The sequence below is a fragment of the Aythya ferina genome (assembly GCF_964211825.1).
Source record: "Aythya ferina genome assembly, chromosome: 2".
In the NCBI taxonomy this organism is placed as follows: domain Eukaryota; kingdom Metazoa; phylum Chordata; class Aves; order Anseriformes; family Anatidae; genus Aythya; species Aythya ferina.
This window is the reverse complement of record NC_140297.1, coordinates 17,544,364-17,563,234: the sequence shown is the minus strand read 5'-3', so window position 1 is coordinate 17,563,234 and position 18,871 is coordinate 17,544,364. Positions and strand designations below refer to the sequence as shown.

The 18,871-nt window shown below is 39.3% G+C and overlaps 1 protein-coding gene across 2 annotated transcripts; it reads right to left on the bottom strand.

Moving 5' to 3' along the window:
- Window positions 1–295: 295 nt before the first annotated feature.
- MASTL (microtubule associated serine/threonine kinase like) lies at window positions 296–16,983 on the bottom strand. 2 transcript variants are annotated; one of them, XM_084509999.1, is made up of 12 exons: window positions 16,794–16,983; window positions 15,056–15,193; window positions 14,508–14,647; window positions 13,007–13,095; window positions 12,313–12,419; window positions 11,850–11,985; window positions 10,576–10,748; window positions 8,143–9,390; window positions 6,158–6,296; window positions 3,230–3,343; window positions 3,024–3,125; window positions 296–1,491 (listed from the first exon to the last, which is right to left on the bottom strand). In XM_084509999.1, exons 2-12 carry the CDS (start codon window positions 15,188–15,190, stop codon window positions 1,334–1,336), a joined length of 2,541 nt encoding a protein of 846 aa, XP_084366125.1. In that variant the 5' UTR covers window positions 15,191–15,193; window positions 16,794–16,983; the 3' UTR covers window positions 296–1,333. The 2 variants fall into 2 exon arrangements, with proteins under 2 accessions (XP_084366125.1, XP_084366126.1); XM_084510000.1 differs by lacking the exon at window positions 16,794–16,983 and adding an exon at window positions 15,925–16,054.
- Window positions 16,984–18,871: the final 1,888 nt, after the last annotated feature.

The window sequence follows — 18,871 nt, the reverse complement described above, 5'->3', positions numbered from 1 at the left end:
AGCAGGAAGCCTGATGATGGAAATCTGAGAAAACACTGCTCGCTGAATCTTGTCTTCCAAGAAGCAGGGCAGTGAAGAGACAACTTAATTCACCTGCATGAAGGGTCAACTCAGGAAATTCAGAAGTCACTTAGCAAAAGTTTGCAAAATGCCTGGCTTCTGGCATATGGCCACTGGCCGGCACCACTGATCTTAATTTAAGAACTACAAACCCGAAAAATAAATCTGCAGGAAGTTATCTGAGAAAGCAATACCTACAAAAGAAAAATATTAAAGAAGATAATTTAAACAGAATTACCTACACACAACCCTTTAAGATTTCAGAAACGCAAACTGTGTTACATTTTAAGAATATATTTAAATAAGCTTCCCTCTAATTAGAATATACAATACTGAATATACATTTTAACTCAAATTCTTGTGAAATCTCAGATCCGGTTGAGAGTTTACAAAACAGTCTGTTAATTTGCAACACATTATAGTCTTTAACATATAGCAGCTTCAGTATGAGTAATACTTCACTTGTTGGCCAACACTCAAGTGTGTTTTGTTTTCTATCATCCGACATGCCCAAACACTCAGCATTTTCTATTTAAAACAAGTAATTGCTAAAATGTAGGCCGTTCTGTCCATCTTCCTACAGCATCAGCTGTTACAAGGCAACAACTTAAACAGCATTTGTCTAACAGAATGGGCTCAACTCGACTTCCCCTACACCATTTGTCCAGGGAAGGATAATTACCAGCAGAACTGCCGTCAATCTTTACTGCACTACACGTGCCATGTATATACGGCTGAGTTAACTTTGATCAACGCGGTCTTAACCCTTCTGGAGGTAAGGCAAACAGAAATAAGACATTTCAATGCTGCAGTAAGGTTTCAGTTGTCCACTGTGAACAGAAACAACGGTTTTGTACAGTGGTCAGAAGACAAGTCCCAAGTAGTCGGTATAGCGAACCACCACCAGGTAAGTTACATTTAGATACAATGAGCATAAATTTATGTCCTTTCCCTGTTACTGTAAAATAACTTTCCACATCCTAGTCACAATTACTCATTGCTATTAAAAAAAGCCCCCACTTTTGCCAAGGCAAGCGTTACTACCCCTAAAAAATACAACACTCCGGCCTCTCAGTAAGGTGCAGTGACATAAGAAGTAGCAAGGCGGCAGCTAAGTTTCATACAGTAGTTTCACTTCAGAATACAATAATAAAAGCAGACTGGTAACTTAAAACACTCTAAATTTGTCAAGGACACTTGGTTAAGAACATACTAGTGTTACGGAACAATCTGAAAGTGTGCAAATAACACGGAGAGTTCACTTATCTTGGTGCTATAGGCTAAATCCAGACACAGTCAGGTGCTGAGCGTTATTCCTAGCCTCAAAGTACGAGGTATCAGTTTCATCATTGGGCTGAGGGATGAACGGCATCGTTTGATTCTGTAGATTATCCCAGTCTACTCCATGAAAGAGGGGGTGAGGTTTCAGTTCTGAAATAAATGTTTTTATAAGCATTAGAAACTTCCTTCTGCCTTACTGTCTAACATCCCCCCCCTTTTTTTTTTTTCCTAAATTCAACAGAAGTGCAAGTTTTAATTAGATATTGGTTACCCCCAACAAACACAGAGTGGGGTAAAGTTTTCACAATAGAGCACCACACAAACTTTAAGCAACACTTCAAAGTCAGTTTCTAGTTTTGTGTAAATCCTGTGCGGAGTAAATGTGTGGGAGCCAGTCCTACCCTTCACCCCAGACCACCCACCTTTTGCTATCCCATGGAATAGCCCTTTTCTGCTTTGTACAGTCCCCAAATCATAGCTTTCTACCATCAGCTCAGGGGGATACAAACCTACGTTTATCACCTGTACCCACAGACACCAAAAGCTGTCAGAAAAAAATAGGACAGGTAAGAATCACATTTAGGAGGTGGAAGTTTGCTCAAGACAAACACTCACTACAAACTTTAAGTCCATACCGCTGGCTTTTAGCTGTTAGAAAGTGTCAACCCTTGCTTACCATTCCTACATTTCCTGATCAAATAACATGGCATGATATTAAAATTTATTATAGACAAAAGACAAGATAGCAGAGGGTTAGTCTTCTAACTCCTAATTGATTCAGCTACTACACTCACATTTCCGAGAACTTTAGACTGGAATAAACCATTATGTCATCTAAATATAAGTTTGTAGGCACCACAGGCAGTTAGATTTTACCCTATTACCCAGGCTAAGGACAATAAATTAAAATACACTCAAGACAATAGATGCTTTTTGGGGGTCATTAAAAGGCCAGAGAATTCCCTGTGACATTATGAGCCTCATTTGTAAATGTGTTCCTACTCTAATTTGTACTGGCTTTATTTCAGCTCTTAGCCTTTAGTCTGAATAACCATTTCCATACTGATTTGTTCTCCAGCGATTCCTTTGGCAATTCTCCAAGATTTTGTCCCCTTCCTAAAATATCTCACCCTATAGGTTTCCTTCCCTGTTATCAAATTCGTATGAAATATATTCCCTGTTACAACTGCAAGTGCTTAAGTCCCCATATAAGGGAAAAATATACCATATACAAAGTGCATCTTGTAAACAACTCTGCCTTCCCTGTGCATTCAAAGATAGCCTGGTTCTTAAGAAAAAAACCTATTGAATTATCTTTTGAAGGATGCTTCTCTACCGAACTAGAGAAACCTTGATTAAAAGCCTAAAATCAGTTTTGTCTAAATCCCCCAAGCAGATGTTATTGAACTGGAAAACAGAGTGAACTTTAGTATGTCAAATACTGAACATCCAAAGCAAAACAGTGTTAAAGAAAAAAGTGTTAAAAAACCCACCCCCACCTCCCCCAAAACTTTCCTCCTTCAAAAGGAAATACAGAAAATATCCCAACTTGCTAAGTATTCTGGCATTATATATGAACCTTAAGCAGGCAATAAAATTTATTGATGTAAGTTTCAATAGGAGGACACCACGTTGAAAATTTTAATTAGTTATAAAGAACACAAACGAAGTTTAATACTAACCCTTCAGTCCAGCTCTCTTAGCACTATCAATTGTTAGAAGAATATCTATTGCATTTTGGGCATTATCAGACAATTTTTCTTCACCCTCTGGCCAGGGAATATCTACAAAGATAGAGATAAGTAAGTAACTCAAACCATACAACAAACTTTGAAAAAAACAAAAACAAAAAACAACAACACATTATCCAATTACTGAAACAGATTACCTCTTTTCAAAATGTTTTGGAAGACTTGTGTTGGTGTTTCATCATTAAAAGGTGGAATTCCAGTCAGAAACTCAAACAGACAAACTCCAAGAGCCCACCAGTCTACAGCAGCACCTGAGTGAGAGAAATTGAGGCTGTTACCATTAAAACTATTTTCATGTATTTGCAAGCATATGAAGATTAGCCACAGCAAAATTTGAAAGTGTTTGTATCCTGCAAAACTTCTTGGAAATGAAAGAAGAAAAGATTGTCAACTTCTTGACAATTATGCAGAAGATAAAAAGTATTAAAGGGCTTCTTTAAAGTCACCCTGATCCTTAATTCCTCACAGTTAATGCCAGGGTTTACTGATAATAACAGGGGTGCTGATTCAATTATCAGCTCTTCAACATAGAATTCAGGAGCTGACTTCTCCACAAGCTGCTTTTTTTTTTTTTTTTGACAGGAGAAAGTTGTCTTAGATAACTCCTCTAGTGTCTAGATGAACACTTCATGTTTTAACCCCATAGCTTACTCTCAGTTCTTTGAGAACATTCCAAGAATTCAGAGTTTTAACTTAATTTTCATTTGCCTAAATTTATGCCAAAAATATTGAAGGCAGCTTGCAGGGACGAGGCAGCATGTGAAAAACTGGAATTACTTTCCATCACGCTGAAGCTGATTAGGGCAATGTGTAATTACTAGTAATCTCTCTCTCCTTTGTTATTAAGTATTTTTTCCAAGTTCTGGATTTTATAAAATTAAACCATTTAAAAACAGGCAGGCAAAGCAGTCCCAAACACCACTGCATGCGCTGTAAGCTTTCTGCATCTTTAGGCTGTGCCTATACCACTGTATAAAGAGCAGATGCCAAGCCTGCAGCAAAAAACTGAAACAAAATTAAAGTGTAAATTTTTAAAGCTTTTGTTTTGTTATTAAAAAAAAAAAAAAAAAAGCATTCTCAGCCATTTCAAAATGACTACTTGACTAAGTTTAGAAGTGCTGGAAACTGTGTAATTAGTAATAATGCACTTTTAGCAGCTTTTAACAGCAGTTTGGGTGCCCCACCAAGCTAAGCACATCAAAGCAGTGAGATCACATCCATTGGTGTTAGAGGTATTTGGATGTTCAAATAAAAAAACTCCCAGCTTAGTCAAAGTTTAATAAGATCACAACTCTGAACAAAGAAGGCAGGCAGGTTTCAGTAGCACTTTTCTACCTCCTTCCCCAAGTTTAGCTAAAGATACTACATCCACTACTATAACCTTGCTAAGTCATTCCCATCAATACTTGAAGACAGGAATAGAAATACCAGGCCTGAAGTATCTGAGAGTTCTTCACATACACAAACTGATTCAGACTGACTGTACTAAGTGAAAAGGAAACAAGGAAAGTATCTCTGGTTTATTTCCTGTTACACAAGGTCTTCAACAATGCTGACATTACTCCTGAAGTCTAGGCTCACATGTGATTTCGGATAGCATAATCAGCACTACTGGCGATTCCTGAATCTTTTGTGAAGGCACCACACATTATGTGAAGTGCACATCGGACGTAACTTTCTACAGAGAGACACTGTTCACCCGAACAGTTTTCTCAGAAATTGTGATCTACTCATACTTTGACTGTTCAGAGTTGCACTGAGCTTTCCTTTTCTATGCAGTACACAGCAAACTCACCAGAGATCAGAGTCCCTGCATATGAAAAGACAATGAAGCAAGAAAACATTACAATTATTGCAAAAAACCCTAACAAAAAAAGCATATCAAAGAATATCAAGTGTAACTCAAAGTTTGTTTTTATAACTTGGTGACTCAACAAAACTAAAGTTAAAACTAGATTTTCTACTTATAACTTTGATGCGTTACAAAACTATTTTAAGATCACAACTTGGTTTACAAGTCAACTTGCAACCGAGTTCTGCTGTGTCCAACTATTGCGTATATACATTTCCAACTATTATCCACTTTTAATACCCACCAAAAAAAACAGGATTCCTAAAGGGAAGCAAGAACTACCATGTGGGTTTAGTAATTTTCTTCTTGTTACAGTCAAATTTGTTGAGTCTGTTAAACCTTTTCATGGAGTTTTAGTTAATGTATGTCAGCTGCATACCTCAGGGCTTTACAAAGAATGTTGACCTCAATGGAGATCTGATAGTAATATCAGTATAATTTCCCTGAAACTGTTAACTTTATAAAAAAAAATGTGAAAAAAATCTAAAAGTATATTTACAATTAGAGTTTGTTTCCATCTCAAACATACAGGTGTACTCAGGGATATTTTCGTTGTTGTTAGTGACTCGAGCATGATTTTAGACTTTTTGTTGATCTTAGTTGAGCTCAAGATTCGAGCCAACAAAATCTGTGCACTTTAATACTGTGCTATTTCATTTTCTTATAGAATTTTGCAGGAAATATTCAATGGCTACTACTGTCTACTTTTATGGAAGATCCTGCTAGAAATCCTGAATTTCACAAAGTCACTCAATTCAAGAATAACTGATTTTAACACAACTTTATAAACTTGTCTGAATGCACATAACACTTCAGAATCAACAATGTTGAATACAATGAAAACAATTGTAAGGTTAATCCTTTCATATTAAATTTACTATTTTTTATTTTTTTTTTTTAATGAATCTCTAAGTACAGGAATCACAACTTGCTCGTTCTGACTAAGCAACATAAAGGTTTCAGGCTGCCTAAGCACGGTTTCCGATACATCAGATTACCAGGTAGGACCATGCCAGATAGTCCAAACCTTCAGTCATGAAAAAAAAATGAAGGAGCTGCTGAGGCAAACAGCCATCAGTGTTTGCAGAAGCTAAGCACGAGCTTAAAGAATTCACTCTTGTCCTACTTGACAGGTTCAGAGCTCTACATTTCTAAGTCTTTAGATATGTTACCTTTTTATGGATTTACAAAATCCATGGCTTTTTTGTCTTACCATGAGGCTTTGTCAAAAGCAGCTCAGGTGCCAAGTAGTCTGGGGTCCCCAGGATGCGTTCACCTTCTACCGGAGCAGCTCCTCTTCTCACACTCTTTGGGGTCCTAAATGGTGTGCCAGCATCCCCCTGAAGAGGTGTCTTAAAACAGGCAAAAAGAAAATTTCGTACGTCAAACCAAACTTCAACTCCTACCTTCAGGTTTAGAAAAGGCTCTAACAGTTAAGGATTAAGTTTAAAATCAAGTACATGTTACAAAACGTACATTCCCTGGAAGTGTGTGAAACATGCCCCTATTTCTTTCCCTCAACTATCTTGAAGCATAAGGAATTAAGCATTGCTTTTTCTTCAATAAACTTTTCCCTAAGCTCTTTTCCCAATGTCAAATCCCCAAATAACATCTCAAAGTTCAAGTCCTCTTAACTTTGAATCTGAAAATGAATAATTTACTAAATATATTTTTATAATATATATATAGTCAAAATAACATCCAATTTGAGCACAGTTCCGCAAATATTTCATAGATCTGTAAAATAATGCATGCTTTGTTGCCTATTAAAAACACTCAAAATATATTAAATGAGCTGTTCATTCTTTAACCTGTACATCTATGGGATGCATAATGCCTGCAGATGAAATTCTGCTCAGGTTAGACTTAATGACTGTTTAAAGCTATACAAACCTTCTGAAAGTATTTTGGGACATAATTTGAAGAAACACAGACAGGCTAGGAGGTAGGTCAGTAACTCTCCTAGCTGTAAGGCTGACTGCACTGACAGGTACCCACTAAGGCGTGGAGAGACTGTGAAACTATCTTACACAGACTCTTATTCTCTATTCGTCATTATTCCCTGAATTCTAATATATCTGGTATAGTTTTGGTTCCAGCTTCATTTTTAATACAGTAAAGATCAACTCATAAAGATCAACTATACCATACAGGCAGGCTACAGAATCTACTACTAAACCAGAAAAAAAAGTAATCATTTGGTAGTGATGTTGTTTTAAAAAGCATCACTAAAGTATAAGAAAACATCATCCTACTCAAGTCTGAAGCTAGAGAACTAGGTAACGCCATCTGCTTCTCAGGAGATGAAGTGCACTCTACCCTGACTCCAGTTCAGCTGAACACAAGATAAGTTTCATGGTAGATTAAAGTTTTATGCCAAAACAGAAGCAAGCAATTCAGACATGAGAAGTCTTTCCCCAAAATACTATTCTGAATGTCGCTTTTTGTACACAGAATCATTCAACACGCTTAACAGAACTGCTAAAACATTTGATGGCAAAGGCTTTAAAGCCTACATCAGCCTAAGTAACCAGACAAAGGCTTTATAAAGCTATAGCAAAAATAAAACAGGAAATATATACATACTTTTACCTTTCCCACATCTGAGATTCTAACTTATTGCAAGACAATTTATTTGCTACCAATAGGATTAACAGAATCAAAAGAAAAACTTCATAACCTGCAGACAGGTTTCACTGTTGATGAAAAAATGGGTGAAAAAAGGATAAAAAAAAAAAAAAAAAAAGAAGAAGAAGCAGGCACAGTAGCAATTCCTAGCAGCCAAACACCATTTACAGACTGCCTTGGGGTGATGCACAGGAAGAAAAATCAGAAGACATCCCCTTGCCTCAGGAAACCTAAGAATAGCTCACAGAAAGCATCAGTGCTCTAAGAGGTGGATGAGACAGTAGAGCAGGCTTTTTGTACCAGCTCACTGTAAGAGCAAAGGATTTCTCAGAGAGGCAGGCAGATGTGTTGAACAATTTCCAAGCCATGATGTACAGTTACTGCTAAGCTCTCACAGAAATGAAGACTTCAGCCACAAAAGTGCAATGAGTGAAAGCACATCAGCAAAAGCTGTCTTTGGCAGATTACTTCAAAGTACATCAACTTTTCCTTAATTAACAACTTAAAGAATAATTCCAGGTCACTAACGTTTGATGCCCATGCCAAGTTTCTACGTGTCTCCTTGTATACCTGATAGACTCTGTACGGTCTTCCTTTCTGCAGCGGCGTAATAGCTGTTGGATAGGAGCCACTACAAGCAGGTGAAAGATCCATTATGTCTAAGGAAGCCATGCTACACGGCTCAGACACATTGGAGATGTTAATTGGACTATTGTAACTTCGAAAAACAACAGCGTTTTTTTTGAAGAGATTCAGTGTTTTCATCGTCTTTTCTGAAGGAGAAAAAAATGTGTCAGGGTAGGTTTCTTCGGTGTGTATTTGGTGATTATCCTGTTCAAGATGTAACACCCTGCAGTCCTGGACAGTATCTGCTTTCTCTCCATTTTCTGAAGCACCTTGGGAGCTAGGTGATGTTATTAGCATGCCTTCTGCTTTTGGTTCCTCAAAGGAGAGGTCTTTAACACTTTTATCCAAATCTAAAAGCTGTTTTTCCAAATGGCTTTCTGTAACAGACATTTCAGGAAGGGATAAATCAGAATCTGCACTCAGGATTCCTAAAGGTTTTTCATCATCAGCACACAAAAAACTTGAGTTCATGTACTCCTTTTTATCCTTTTCATGATTTGCATCCAGATCACACATAAGATTTTTGGCTATATTTGGACTGACTGATTTTTCTGCTCTTTGCTGCCTGCCAATGAAACGATTAATTTCTTCCTTGCTTTTGCAGGTCTCCTGCAGGCACCCATCATCACCGAGCATTAAGGATTCAATTTCTGTTGTCAGACCTGTCCTTTTGTTTGCTGGAAATTCGAAGATCTGACAGCCACGTTTATATTCTGCATTGCTTTTCTTAATGTAGTTAAGCTCCTGACAAGGACTAGTGTCAACTAATTCAAAGCTTCTTTTCACACCTGGTTTTTCAAAAATTTCTTCTTCTTTGATAGGTTTGATACGATCATTCAGGCACAAAGGCGACTGTTGGTAATTGGAAGTTTCTTCTACAGCTTCATTAGTCATCTCTCTTCTACTTGCAATGAGTTTTTCTTCCCAACTCTTGTCTTCACAAAGACATTTTCTTACTATGCCTTTCACATCCAGTGTGGTCACAGGAGTATCTGTTATATCAGAATGTTCAGTTCCCAGCTTCTGCCTGCTGCCAGAATCATTGCTGCTGATGGGAGAAATAGCAGACTCCAGTTCTTTTTTCTTAAGAATTTTAGTATCTTTGCTATTCAGCAGTTCTATATTAGAAAGGAGATCTGACTCGCTGGCACTTGTTTTGCCTTTTGTAGAATGGAGTTCATCTTCAGTTTGCTGCAAACGAGCACATTAAGTTTTGAGTATCAAGAAAAAGAAGATCACAGCCTTACAGAAATGTGTCCTTGAAAATACCTTATTTCTACTTTAGTAAAGAACAGCAAGTTAGCAAACATTAGTAGTGGTTATGAAGAATAAGTACTGATAAAAAGCAATACATACTGCATCGGAAAAGAAAACCTAAAAGAACTAGACTAGGGAACAGCTTTCATAATTTGGCTTTTTTGGCTTTAAGGAAGAAATAAGCTCACTACACTACAATGGAAAATGCAGTGTTTTTAAAAGCCTACAGATAAAGAAATATAGTGATTAAAATTCTATTATTTGTGACTATTTTATCTTAAGCCACAGGAAAGGAAAAAAAACACATCATAGCAGAAAACCCTGCCATGCTACCCTGACTGCCCTGTAGCATGTTATACTCTAGAGACGAAAGGAAAAGGTAGCATTACTACTATTTTGGTAACAAAACTAGAAACAAGGCCTTGAGAAATGGCTAGATAAAATACGTTTAAAACAACTTATAATACTTTGTTTTGCATGATCCATATAGGAATTGCAGCAAGGGGCTAAATAACACCCCAACATTTTCCTTTAGGTCTCATATTTGTCTGTGCAGAATTTCATTAACAGTTTAAAATAAGAAAAAGGATTTTGCATCAGCTATGACTCGTAAGTACTAGTGGGAGGCTAGCTGGTACAAAACCCTTCAGTAATATAAATGGTAACAGACTGAAGTGTTCTTTTGTACATTTTTTTCTCCTCTTCAAGATTTGTCTTCTAAAGAAATTCTTCAGCCTGCATGCTGAGATAATAAAACTAGAGGTATACAGTCAGCTTTCAGAGAGCCAGAGCTGGCAGCACTGCCTAACTTATGGGGAATAGAGCTAAACCACTGCCTTCCAGCCAAAGCCTTCTTTCACCCCTTTACAGGAGGTTAAATGGCATTTGCTTTTCCTGTTATATTACATAGGACTACTATTTGCCTAGGGTTAAAAAACAGTAACACTAGACAGATCCCAAACTCCCATTCAACAAGGATTACAACCAGCATTCCTTCTCCAGCAGGAAGACTTCTCTGCAGTTGAAGTAACTGGGGGAAGAAGTAGAAGAGAGGGGCGATACCGCACATAGAAGTACGAGCTGTTTTAGTTTGTAGTGGTAAGATGAAACAGTCCTGACCTCTACACCTCTCTCCCACCTGGGGCTGCTGTAGCATTCTGATTCCACACTTGACAAGTATGTGTGGGACTGACTACTGGCACTGGAGGTACCAAACCTTTTTCTTGACTGAAGCAGAGCAGGAGTTAAACTTCTCACTGGCATCACAGGAGTTAATGGAGAAGTATCAAGACCTTGAGAGAAAAAAAAAGTATATATAGATATTTATATTGGTATACACACAAACCTTGATCCAAATACACAGACTGTATAAACTAGCTTCACAGTATGTCAAGATTGCTTTAATATTGTTATACTAAATCACTTTCAATTGAAGTACACAAACAGCTGATGCAATTTGTGTAAAATCATAGAATCATAGAATATCCTGAGTTGGAAGGGACCCTTAAGGATCATCAAGTCCAACTCTTGACACCGCACAGGTCTACCCAAAAGTTCAGACCATGTGCCTAAGTTCACAGTCCAATCTCTTCTTAAATTCAGACAGGCTCGGTGCAGTGACCACTTCCCTGGGGAGCCTGTTCCAGTGTGCAACCACCCTCTCTGTGAAGAACCCCCTCCTGACGTCCAGCCTAAATTTCCCCTGCCTCAGCTTAACCCCGTTCCCGCGGGTCCTGTCACTAGTGTTAATGGAGAAAAGGTCTCCTGCCTCTTGACACCCCCTTACGAGGAAGTTGTAGACTGTGATGAGGTCTCCCCTCAGCCTCCTCTTCTCCAGGCTGAACAGGCCAAGTGACCTCAGCCGTTCCTCGTACGTCTTCCCCTCCAGGCCTTTCACCATCTTCGTAGCCCTCCTCTGGACACTTTCCAACAGTTTCATGTCCTTTTTATACTGTGGTGCCCAGAACTGCACACAGTACTCGAGGTGAGGCCGCACCAGCGCAGAGTAGAGCGGGACAATCACCTCCCTTGACCTACTAGCGATGCCGTGCTTGATGCACCCCAGGACACGATTGGCCCTCCTGGCTGCCAGGGCACACTGCTGGCTCATATTCAACTTGCTGTCTACCACGACCCCCCAGATCCCGTGGTCCCTCCTAAAGACAAATCTTGAATTAAATAGCTGTGCATTAAAAAAAATAATCAAATGATGGCACTAGTAAGTTAACTGAAGAAGTGTTAGTACTTAAGCACTAGAGAAATAGTAGACAACAAGACTATTAGAAACACACCTTTATCAAGTGGGTCCAAACTATTCATGTAGGATTAAAAACGAAAAGACAGATCACGTGATAGCAAAGAGCGTTGCTCAATACACGATTTGGTATATTTACCTGTTTTGAACAGTTTAGCTGAAAGAGGGGTATTTTCCTTTTCTGCTATAGACATGGGAGAATCCACTCCATGCGGACTGTCAGATGCAATACTTGAATTGGGATTGATTGGCATTTTCATTCCAACAGGAGTATACTATCAAACAGGAAGAAACATACTTAGAAGTTAATGGAGCTGGAGCAACGCATCCCAGATTGTCAGTGTAACTTTATACATTCTTTATTAAATTTGCAACGGAGCTTAGCCATGAGCATTTACCCAACTTTTATTTTTAAATCACAATTGGTACTCAGCATTTTGAAATATAGTCCAAGGGAACCACTCCAGAACTTCAAGGTACTGAAAAATATACAGGTCATTCTACCAGCTGGCAGAAGCAGCGTAAGAATAGCCTTACTCTTCCTATTTAAGATAAGGAAAATAGAATAACAAAGTACTTCAAAACCAATAAAAATTACTTACAAAACCCAGAGAGCTGATAAGAGACAACAGTTGTCCTGGAGTACGTGAGTAGTCATGTTTTGGCTTTGCCATTGATGGTGTAGTAAGGATATCTATCATGTTTATCTCTACAAATGGATTTGAAAAAATTAAGCAGGTCAGGTTCACATTGACTATTCAGCTCTATTTTCTGCTGCTTGAAAACAGCGTGTTCAGATGCTGAAGCAGTGACCTACAATCTTCTGCTAGACTAGGCTCACTTCTTCACCCTCCTCCTGCACGTTCCATTTATTTGGGTAAGCTCCCAGTTCAGTTCGGAAATTAATATACACAAGGAGTGAGAAACATGCACCGAAGGACAGACATAAGCAGAGATACACCAAGAAAAGGCCAGAATTACTCATTCACTCAAGTTCTCTTAGTGGATTTCATAGAAACTTTGAAATCCATATCCCTTAAGAGAAATGGCTCCAGATCATTTTTCATACACCTTTGTCCCAAAGAATAAAAATCAGCCTCAGAGTGCAGTGCACAGAACACTTTACTAGCATGCACTCCGTCAGTACTTACCTACTAAAAATCAGGTATTAGTGTAGTGTTTGGGCTTATTTAATTGAAAGCTGTCTGCTACAAGGATGCAAAACATTCAAGAACACAGAATTGTGTCCAAAAAAACACTAACAAATACAACCAATAGGATAGGGATAAATCTTACCTCTGTTCAGAGTAACTCTGGAAAGCCCAAAATCTGTCAGCTTTATGTGGCCCTCATTAGAAATGAGCATGTTGTCTGGCTTCAGATCCCTGAAGATACGAATATAGTTGCAGTCAGCAAAAAGACAACCAGGCAACATTATGGAAGTCACCCAACCAAAACCACATAGTCCAAAACACTCAGAATTATTGCTGATTCTCAGCAGTAAGGTGCCTCTCAGCCAACAAAAAGTTCCAGTTGAAAGGATACAGCAATAGCTAAAAATGTCTGGCTCTAAATATTGGACAAATGTCTCGGGGCTTGTAATGCCACCATGCGTGTCACATCAGTTGCACATTCCACTACATGGAGGGTTTAATAAGTGCTCTTGATGAGGACTACCACAGCAACATTTACTGTTATGTGTAGCTCCTACATATAAGAACAAGCATGATAAGCAAACCCCTAAAAGAGTTCATGTGTTCTCTGCAGCTCTACTGAGTGCAGCAAAGAACGCTGTCACTACCAGGAGAGCATTCCAGCAGTCGTTGTCCTTTGTCCTATAGTTATGTACTTGCAGTATCCAGAGGGTTCCTGAACTAGCAGGCACTCAAATGACACAGGTAGAAAGGGGTCTTAGCAGGCAGTAAAGCAGTGCTAATACAGGAATGCACTGGGGAATGGAGGGAAGGAGAAAACCGTGTATATTTTTGTACTAATGTCCACGGATAGGTTTTATTTTTGGTGATTTATGACATTGCTGTAACGTACACATGCAAAAACCTTCAGGAAACTCTAGCAAATGAGGCCGCTGTTACTACAGAATGGCTGTCAGTATGTGTTTGAGGGGAAGATGGAGACAAACTCCACTGACATTAAGTTCTCAATTGCAAAACAAACAAACAAAACCCAAACATGTTCTATTTGGTTCTAGCTACTTTGCAGTGGTTTTGCTGAAAGGGATCATAACTTCTTCATAACCAATACATAGTTTGTCTCCAATAAATAGGAAATAGCAGTCTGGATGCATAATGAGCCTGTTTTGCACAGCAATACTTGGCTAACATAAAAGATGGATCAAAACACAACTTTAGTCAGAAATCCATCACTGGCAATGCATGCCAATGATCCCATACTGCCTGAAGAGCAGATTGCAGTTGCTGTCTGCCATACACATTCCACAAAGAACAGATCTGCAGACTGCATGTCACAACTTACACCATAAGAAATATATGATATTACATAACAAGTACAAATAAATAAAACAGGCAGGCATCCTGAATGCATTCATCCTCAGCAGCAAAGTAAAGGCCATACAGTGAGTGAGTAATGACGGCAATTACATTTATTCAATGAAACTCATGATTCATTCTACTTCGAATTAACAATAAATAGTAAACCACAATAACCACCATTGTTAAACTAAAAGAAAAAACATAGTTTACTTACTTTTTATTTTCAAATGATTGAAAAACCCAAACTACCAATTCTTTTTTATTTAAAAAAAAAAAAAAAGTTTTACCTGTGGATTATCCCATGTCTGTGAAGATAGTCAAGAGCCAACGCTGCTTCAGAAATATACTTCACAGCCATTTCTTCATCAAAATATCCATAGATATGGAGAAGAGATTTGACATCTCCACCAATAAGGTACTCCATCACCTGCCATACAAATATTTAAATGTAACAATAAAATATGTTTCAAATTTGCAAGTAAAATAAAAAATAGCTTTCACCTCCAGGTGAAAGCTTGTTTCAAAGCGCAGAAGCTCATAGAAGCTTCCCCATGGTAGCTTACTTCATGTTCCCACACAAAGCTTTTTACTTAGATACGACAATATACATTAGTATTTTATACTACTTGCCTAGCTTACTTTCTGTAATAAACTTTTTAATTAACTTCCAGAGGATTTTCAAATTATTTAAAATAATTTGCAAAGCACTTCCATGATACTCAAGGCCTGAACACCCAAACCTGTTTTTAGACATTAATATAGTTCTGCACTCTATTTTCAACACTACCATATTTTCAACACTACCATAGAACACCACAACCAATTATTTACTCACCAAATAGACATTATTAGCTGACTGAAGCGAGTAATATAAGTGCACAACAAAAGGACTTTTACTAAGAGCTAATGCATCCCTCTCTGCCTGGACCTGGTGAACCATGTTTTTATTGATCATGTCTGCTTTTTTCATCACCTGGAGAGGGGAAAAAAAAATAACCAAGTAGATGAATACATTATTTCCCTATGCCAACATGCAGTTCCAATTCATTTAGCTTTATACTTCAAGCTTGCATGTGTATGTCTATATATATAAAGCTGTAGTTTCATATAACAGAATTCTAAGATTGAAGTTATTAGAGAACATTTTTTATTGGTCCTTTTAATTCAGTCTGAACAGAAGTCTGCATACTCCAGAAAATTAGTGAACAGTTTGTATCTGAAGTTCAGCTGCCCTGAGCAGCTTGTCTGCAATATATGCAACTTAGAACCAGGAAAGAATATCCAATACTTAGAAAGAACATTGCTGACCAAATCTTCCCATCTCTTCTGAGGATGCAATAACTGACCCAAGGCTTGAAAACAGAGTACAACAGTCAGCCATGCTATCTTAGTATCAAGCGAAAGACAGCAGCTGCTACTAGCCTCCCATTCCCAACCCAACTTCACAGAGAACGCAAGTGAATTTGTAGTTAAAGTTTACAATCAAGTCATCCACCAAACATTAGTTTTCTTGGGAAGAATTCTCAAAAGGCAGGCAATTTATGATGAAGAAATAAACTTAACTACGAATTAGGTTCTAGTTCATGTACTGAATTACCCCATTATATATTGATGCTCACTCAATATTAATCTTAAAAAGAGGCATAATAGCACAGTTGATAGGTATTTAAGTATATGTTGAATATTCATTGGAAATTCACCTACCTCCAACATCTTTGGATGGGATATGTATGGTGACATTAAAGCCAATTTAATTTCTCTTCTACATGCCACACAAATTATAGGTTGAGTCCACAGCTATCACCACTATTATTGGATTTGATAATGTATCAGCAAGACCTAAGTGCAATTTGATACCTTCTGCGTAAGCATTAACCTTAACTGTACAGGTATTTAACATATATTTATATTAACATATGAATTTTGTAGCTGTGAGCAATCCATAAGCTTCAGTGTGATACGGATAAAGGTTTTACAGAGAAGTTTTTCAGTCATAATACTCATAACAACATTTTGTACGATGCTAAAGCAATGTAATTGAACCACTTTTCATGCAACACAAATGACAGCTGAATCCACACCTACCATCATCATTGAAGTTGATACAAATAAAACCAAAAAGACATATACAGAATGTATCAAATTACATTTATAAAATGTTGACCTTAGTTTTACAAATATTCGGCACACGTAAATGTTGTAGCTGCAATCAATCCATAAACTTCATTGCAACAGCAATAAAGGACTTCACACAGAAGGTTCCGGGTCATAACACATAATAAAATGATGTAAGTAGCCGCGCATTGCTTTGAAGTATAAAACTCCTTGTTTTACGCTTGCTTTGTGTGCTACGAGCCTGGTTGTTAACCTTTGACTGCAAAACGAAGTTTTTACGACGGAGAAGCCTGTTTTTTTCACCCTGCGCGCGTTAAAAACGCAACAGCTGGCTTCCTCAGATGTGCCCTCAGCGGGGCCGCCCTGCCAGCTCTGGCAGACCGACACTGCCGGCCGGTGTGCGGGCAGGGGCCGAGCAGCTCCGGGGCTGAGGAGAGCCCCGGGGGCCGCCCCCTCACCTTGACGGCGTACAGCCGGCCCGCCTTGCGGCCCAGGTACACCTTCCCGAAGGCGCCGCGGCTGATGGGCTTCACGATGGTGAACTCCTCGATGGAGGGCGGCCGGGGGACCTCCACGCGCCTCGGGCCGGCGGCGGGGCCGTTACCATCGCCGTTATTGTCGTTGTCCTTGTCGCCGCCCGGCCGCGCCTCAGCCGCCGGCTCCCCCATGCCCATGGCGTCCCGCGCCCATTCGAAATGGCGGCCCGCCCCGTGACGTCACCGCGGGGAGGCGGCTGTAATGGCGGCCGTAACAGCGGCCGTAATGGCGGCTGGGGCGGGGCGGGGCGAGGCGAAGCGAAGCGAAGCGAAGAGGCTGAGGGTGGTGCTGTGGGCAGCGCCCTCTCTGTGGCGGCCGCTGCTCTGTTGGCCCTGCTCGAGTCCGCCTCGCCGGTGTCCGCTGCTAACGGACTTTTTTAGTTTTGCATGTAACCACAGGGAACGGTTAATAAGGAGTTGTGAATGGTTAACAAGTGGTTGTAACTGGCAGGAGCTGAATAAAGTTGGCTGAAACGCTCTTTCAGTGTTTCACAGAATCATAGAATTGTCTAGGTTGGAAGAGACCAACCTCTGACCTAACACTAACAAGTCTTCCACTAAACCATATTGTTAAGTTCAACACCTAAACGTCTTTTAAAGACCTCCAGGGATGGTGACGCCACCACTATCCTGGGCAGCCCATTCCAGTGCCTCACAACCCTCTCAGTAAAGAAGTTTGTGAGCGCTGTGTCGGTGCCTGCATTTTGGAGTGATGGGTACCTGTAACCATCTCTAGCTGGACCTAGTGTCTTGTAATCTCCTCGTTATATAGCCTTCCTGGTTTTATCAGAAGCACCCCTTGAAAATTTACTCATTTTCATATATAGCAATTGAAAAACAAAAAAACAAAACAAAACAAAAAAAAACCCACCCCACTCTGTTCTGTTATTTGGTGCTGTGGTTTTTGTTGCTGTTCGCTTGCTTGTCTTTTAATGAAAATTCATCATGACAAACTGTCAAAGGTCATTGTTAGTCCATGTAACTGATTTCTATCAGTTTCTGATTTCCATCTAGATTTCTCATTTGGAAGTAGGTTGGTACTTGGAGGAACAGGTGTCCTCTGGATTTCTGTGGGGTGCTAAAGGTGTAGGAATTTGAATGCAGCGTGACCCATGAAGGAATTGGAAGGTAATACTTATTTAGAAAGAAACAATGGATTTTGGTCCCACATGCTCATTTTCAGTTATGCTTCATGCATGTGTTTTCTCATACTTGCATATTGGCAAGCAGCAAGAGTGAAGTGGTGCAGTCAGGATCACTTGTGTGCAACAGCACTCTGCCTGTCAAATCCCCCCTACCACTGCCGAGTCTTTGCTGTTTCTTGGCTTCCTCTGGACTGCTGATGACAAACTGCTTTCTGGGCAGCTTTTCTATAGTCAGGAACTACTATGTTGTGATCTGTTGTCTCCCTCCAATTCTTGTTACTTCAGCTTCCATTATCCTCAGGCAGGGTTGCCATGTGTTTGTTTGCTTATCTCCATTGCTACGTTCTGCCTTCCTGTTGTGGCAGTAGGAACGGGAATAGCATATGCAATGCACTGTGACCTTGTAGCCACCCTCCTGTTATCAGAGGATGGCCTTCTGACAAGCCATCTGTGATATAGCCTTATCAGAGCAGAGGCCTTCTGCTCTTAGCTTTAAGGTCATCAGTGTTTACCAGTTTTACTGCTCTCAGCTGTTCTCTTGTGTTTTTTTTTTATCCTTCACCCTGTTGTTTTTATTTTGCCATCACATTTACATTGCCGTTAATTAATTTCTACTAATCATAATTGCTCTGTTGCAGTCTTAGCATTGGCAAAAAGCCGTCCCCATAAGAGGTTAACACAGAACTATGGGTCTCTAGTAGTTTGTCGCTCTTTCAGATGCATATATCACTTATAATCTGACACTGCACACTGAAGTCTTGCTTGTACTTGTGGAGTGAGAATTTAACGTGCAAATGTACAAAACAATCTTTTAAATAAGCTTTCTCTAATGTTATCAGTTTATCATTGCCTGTG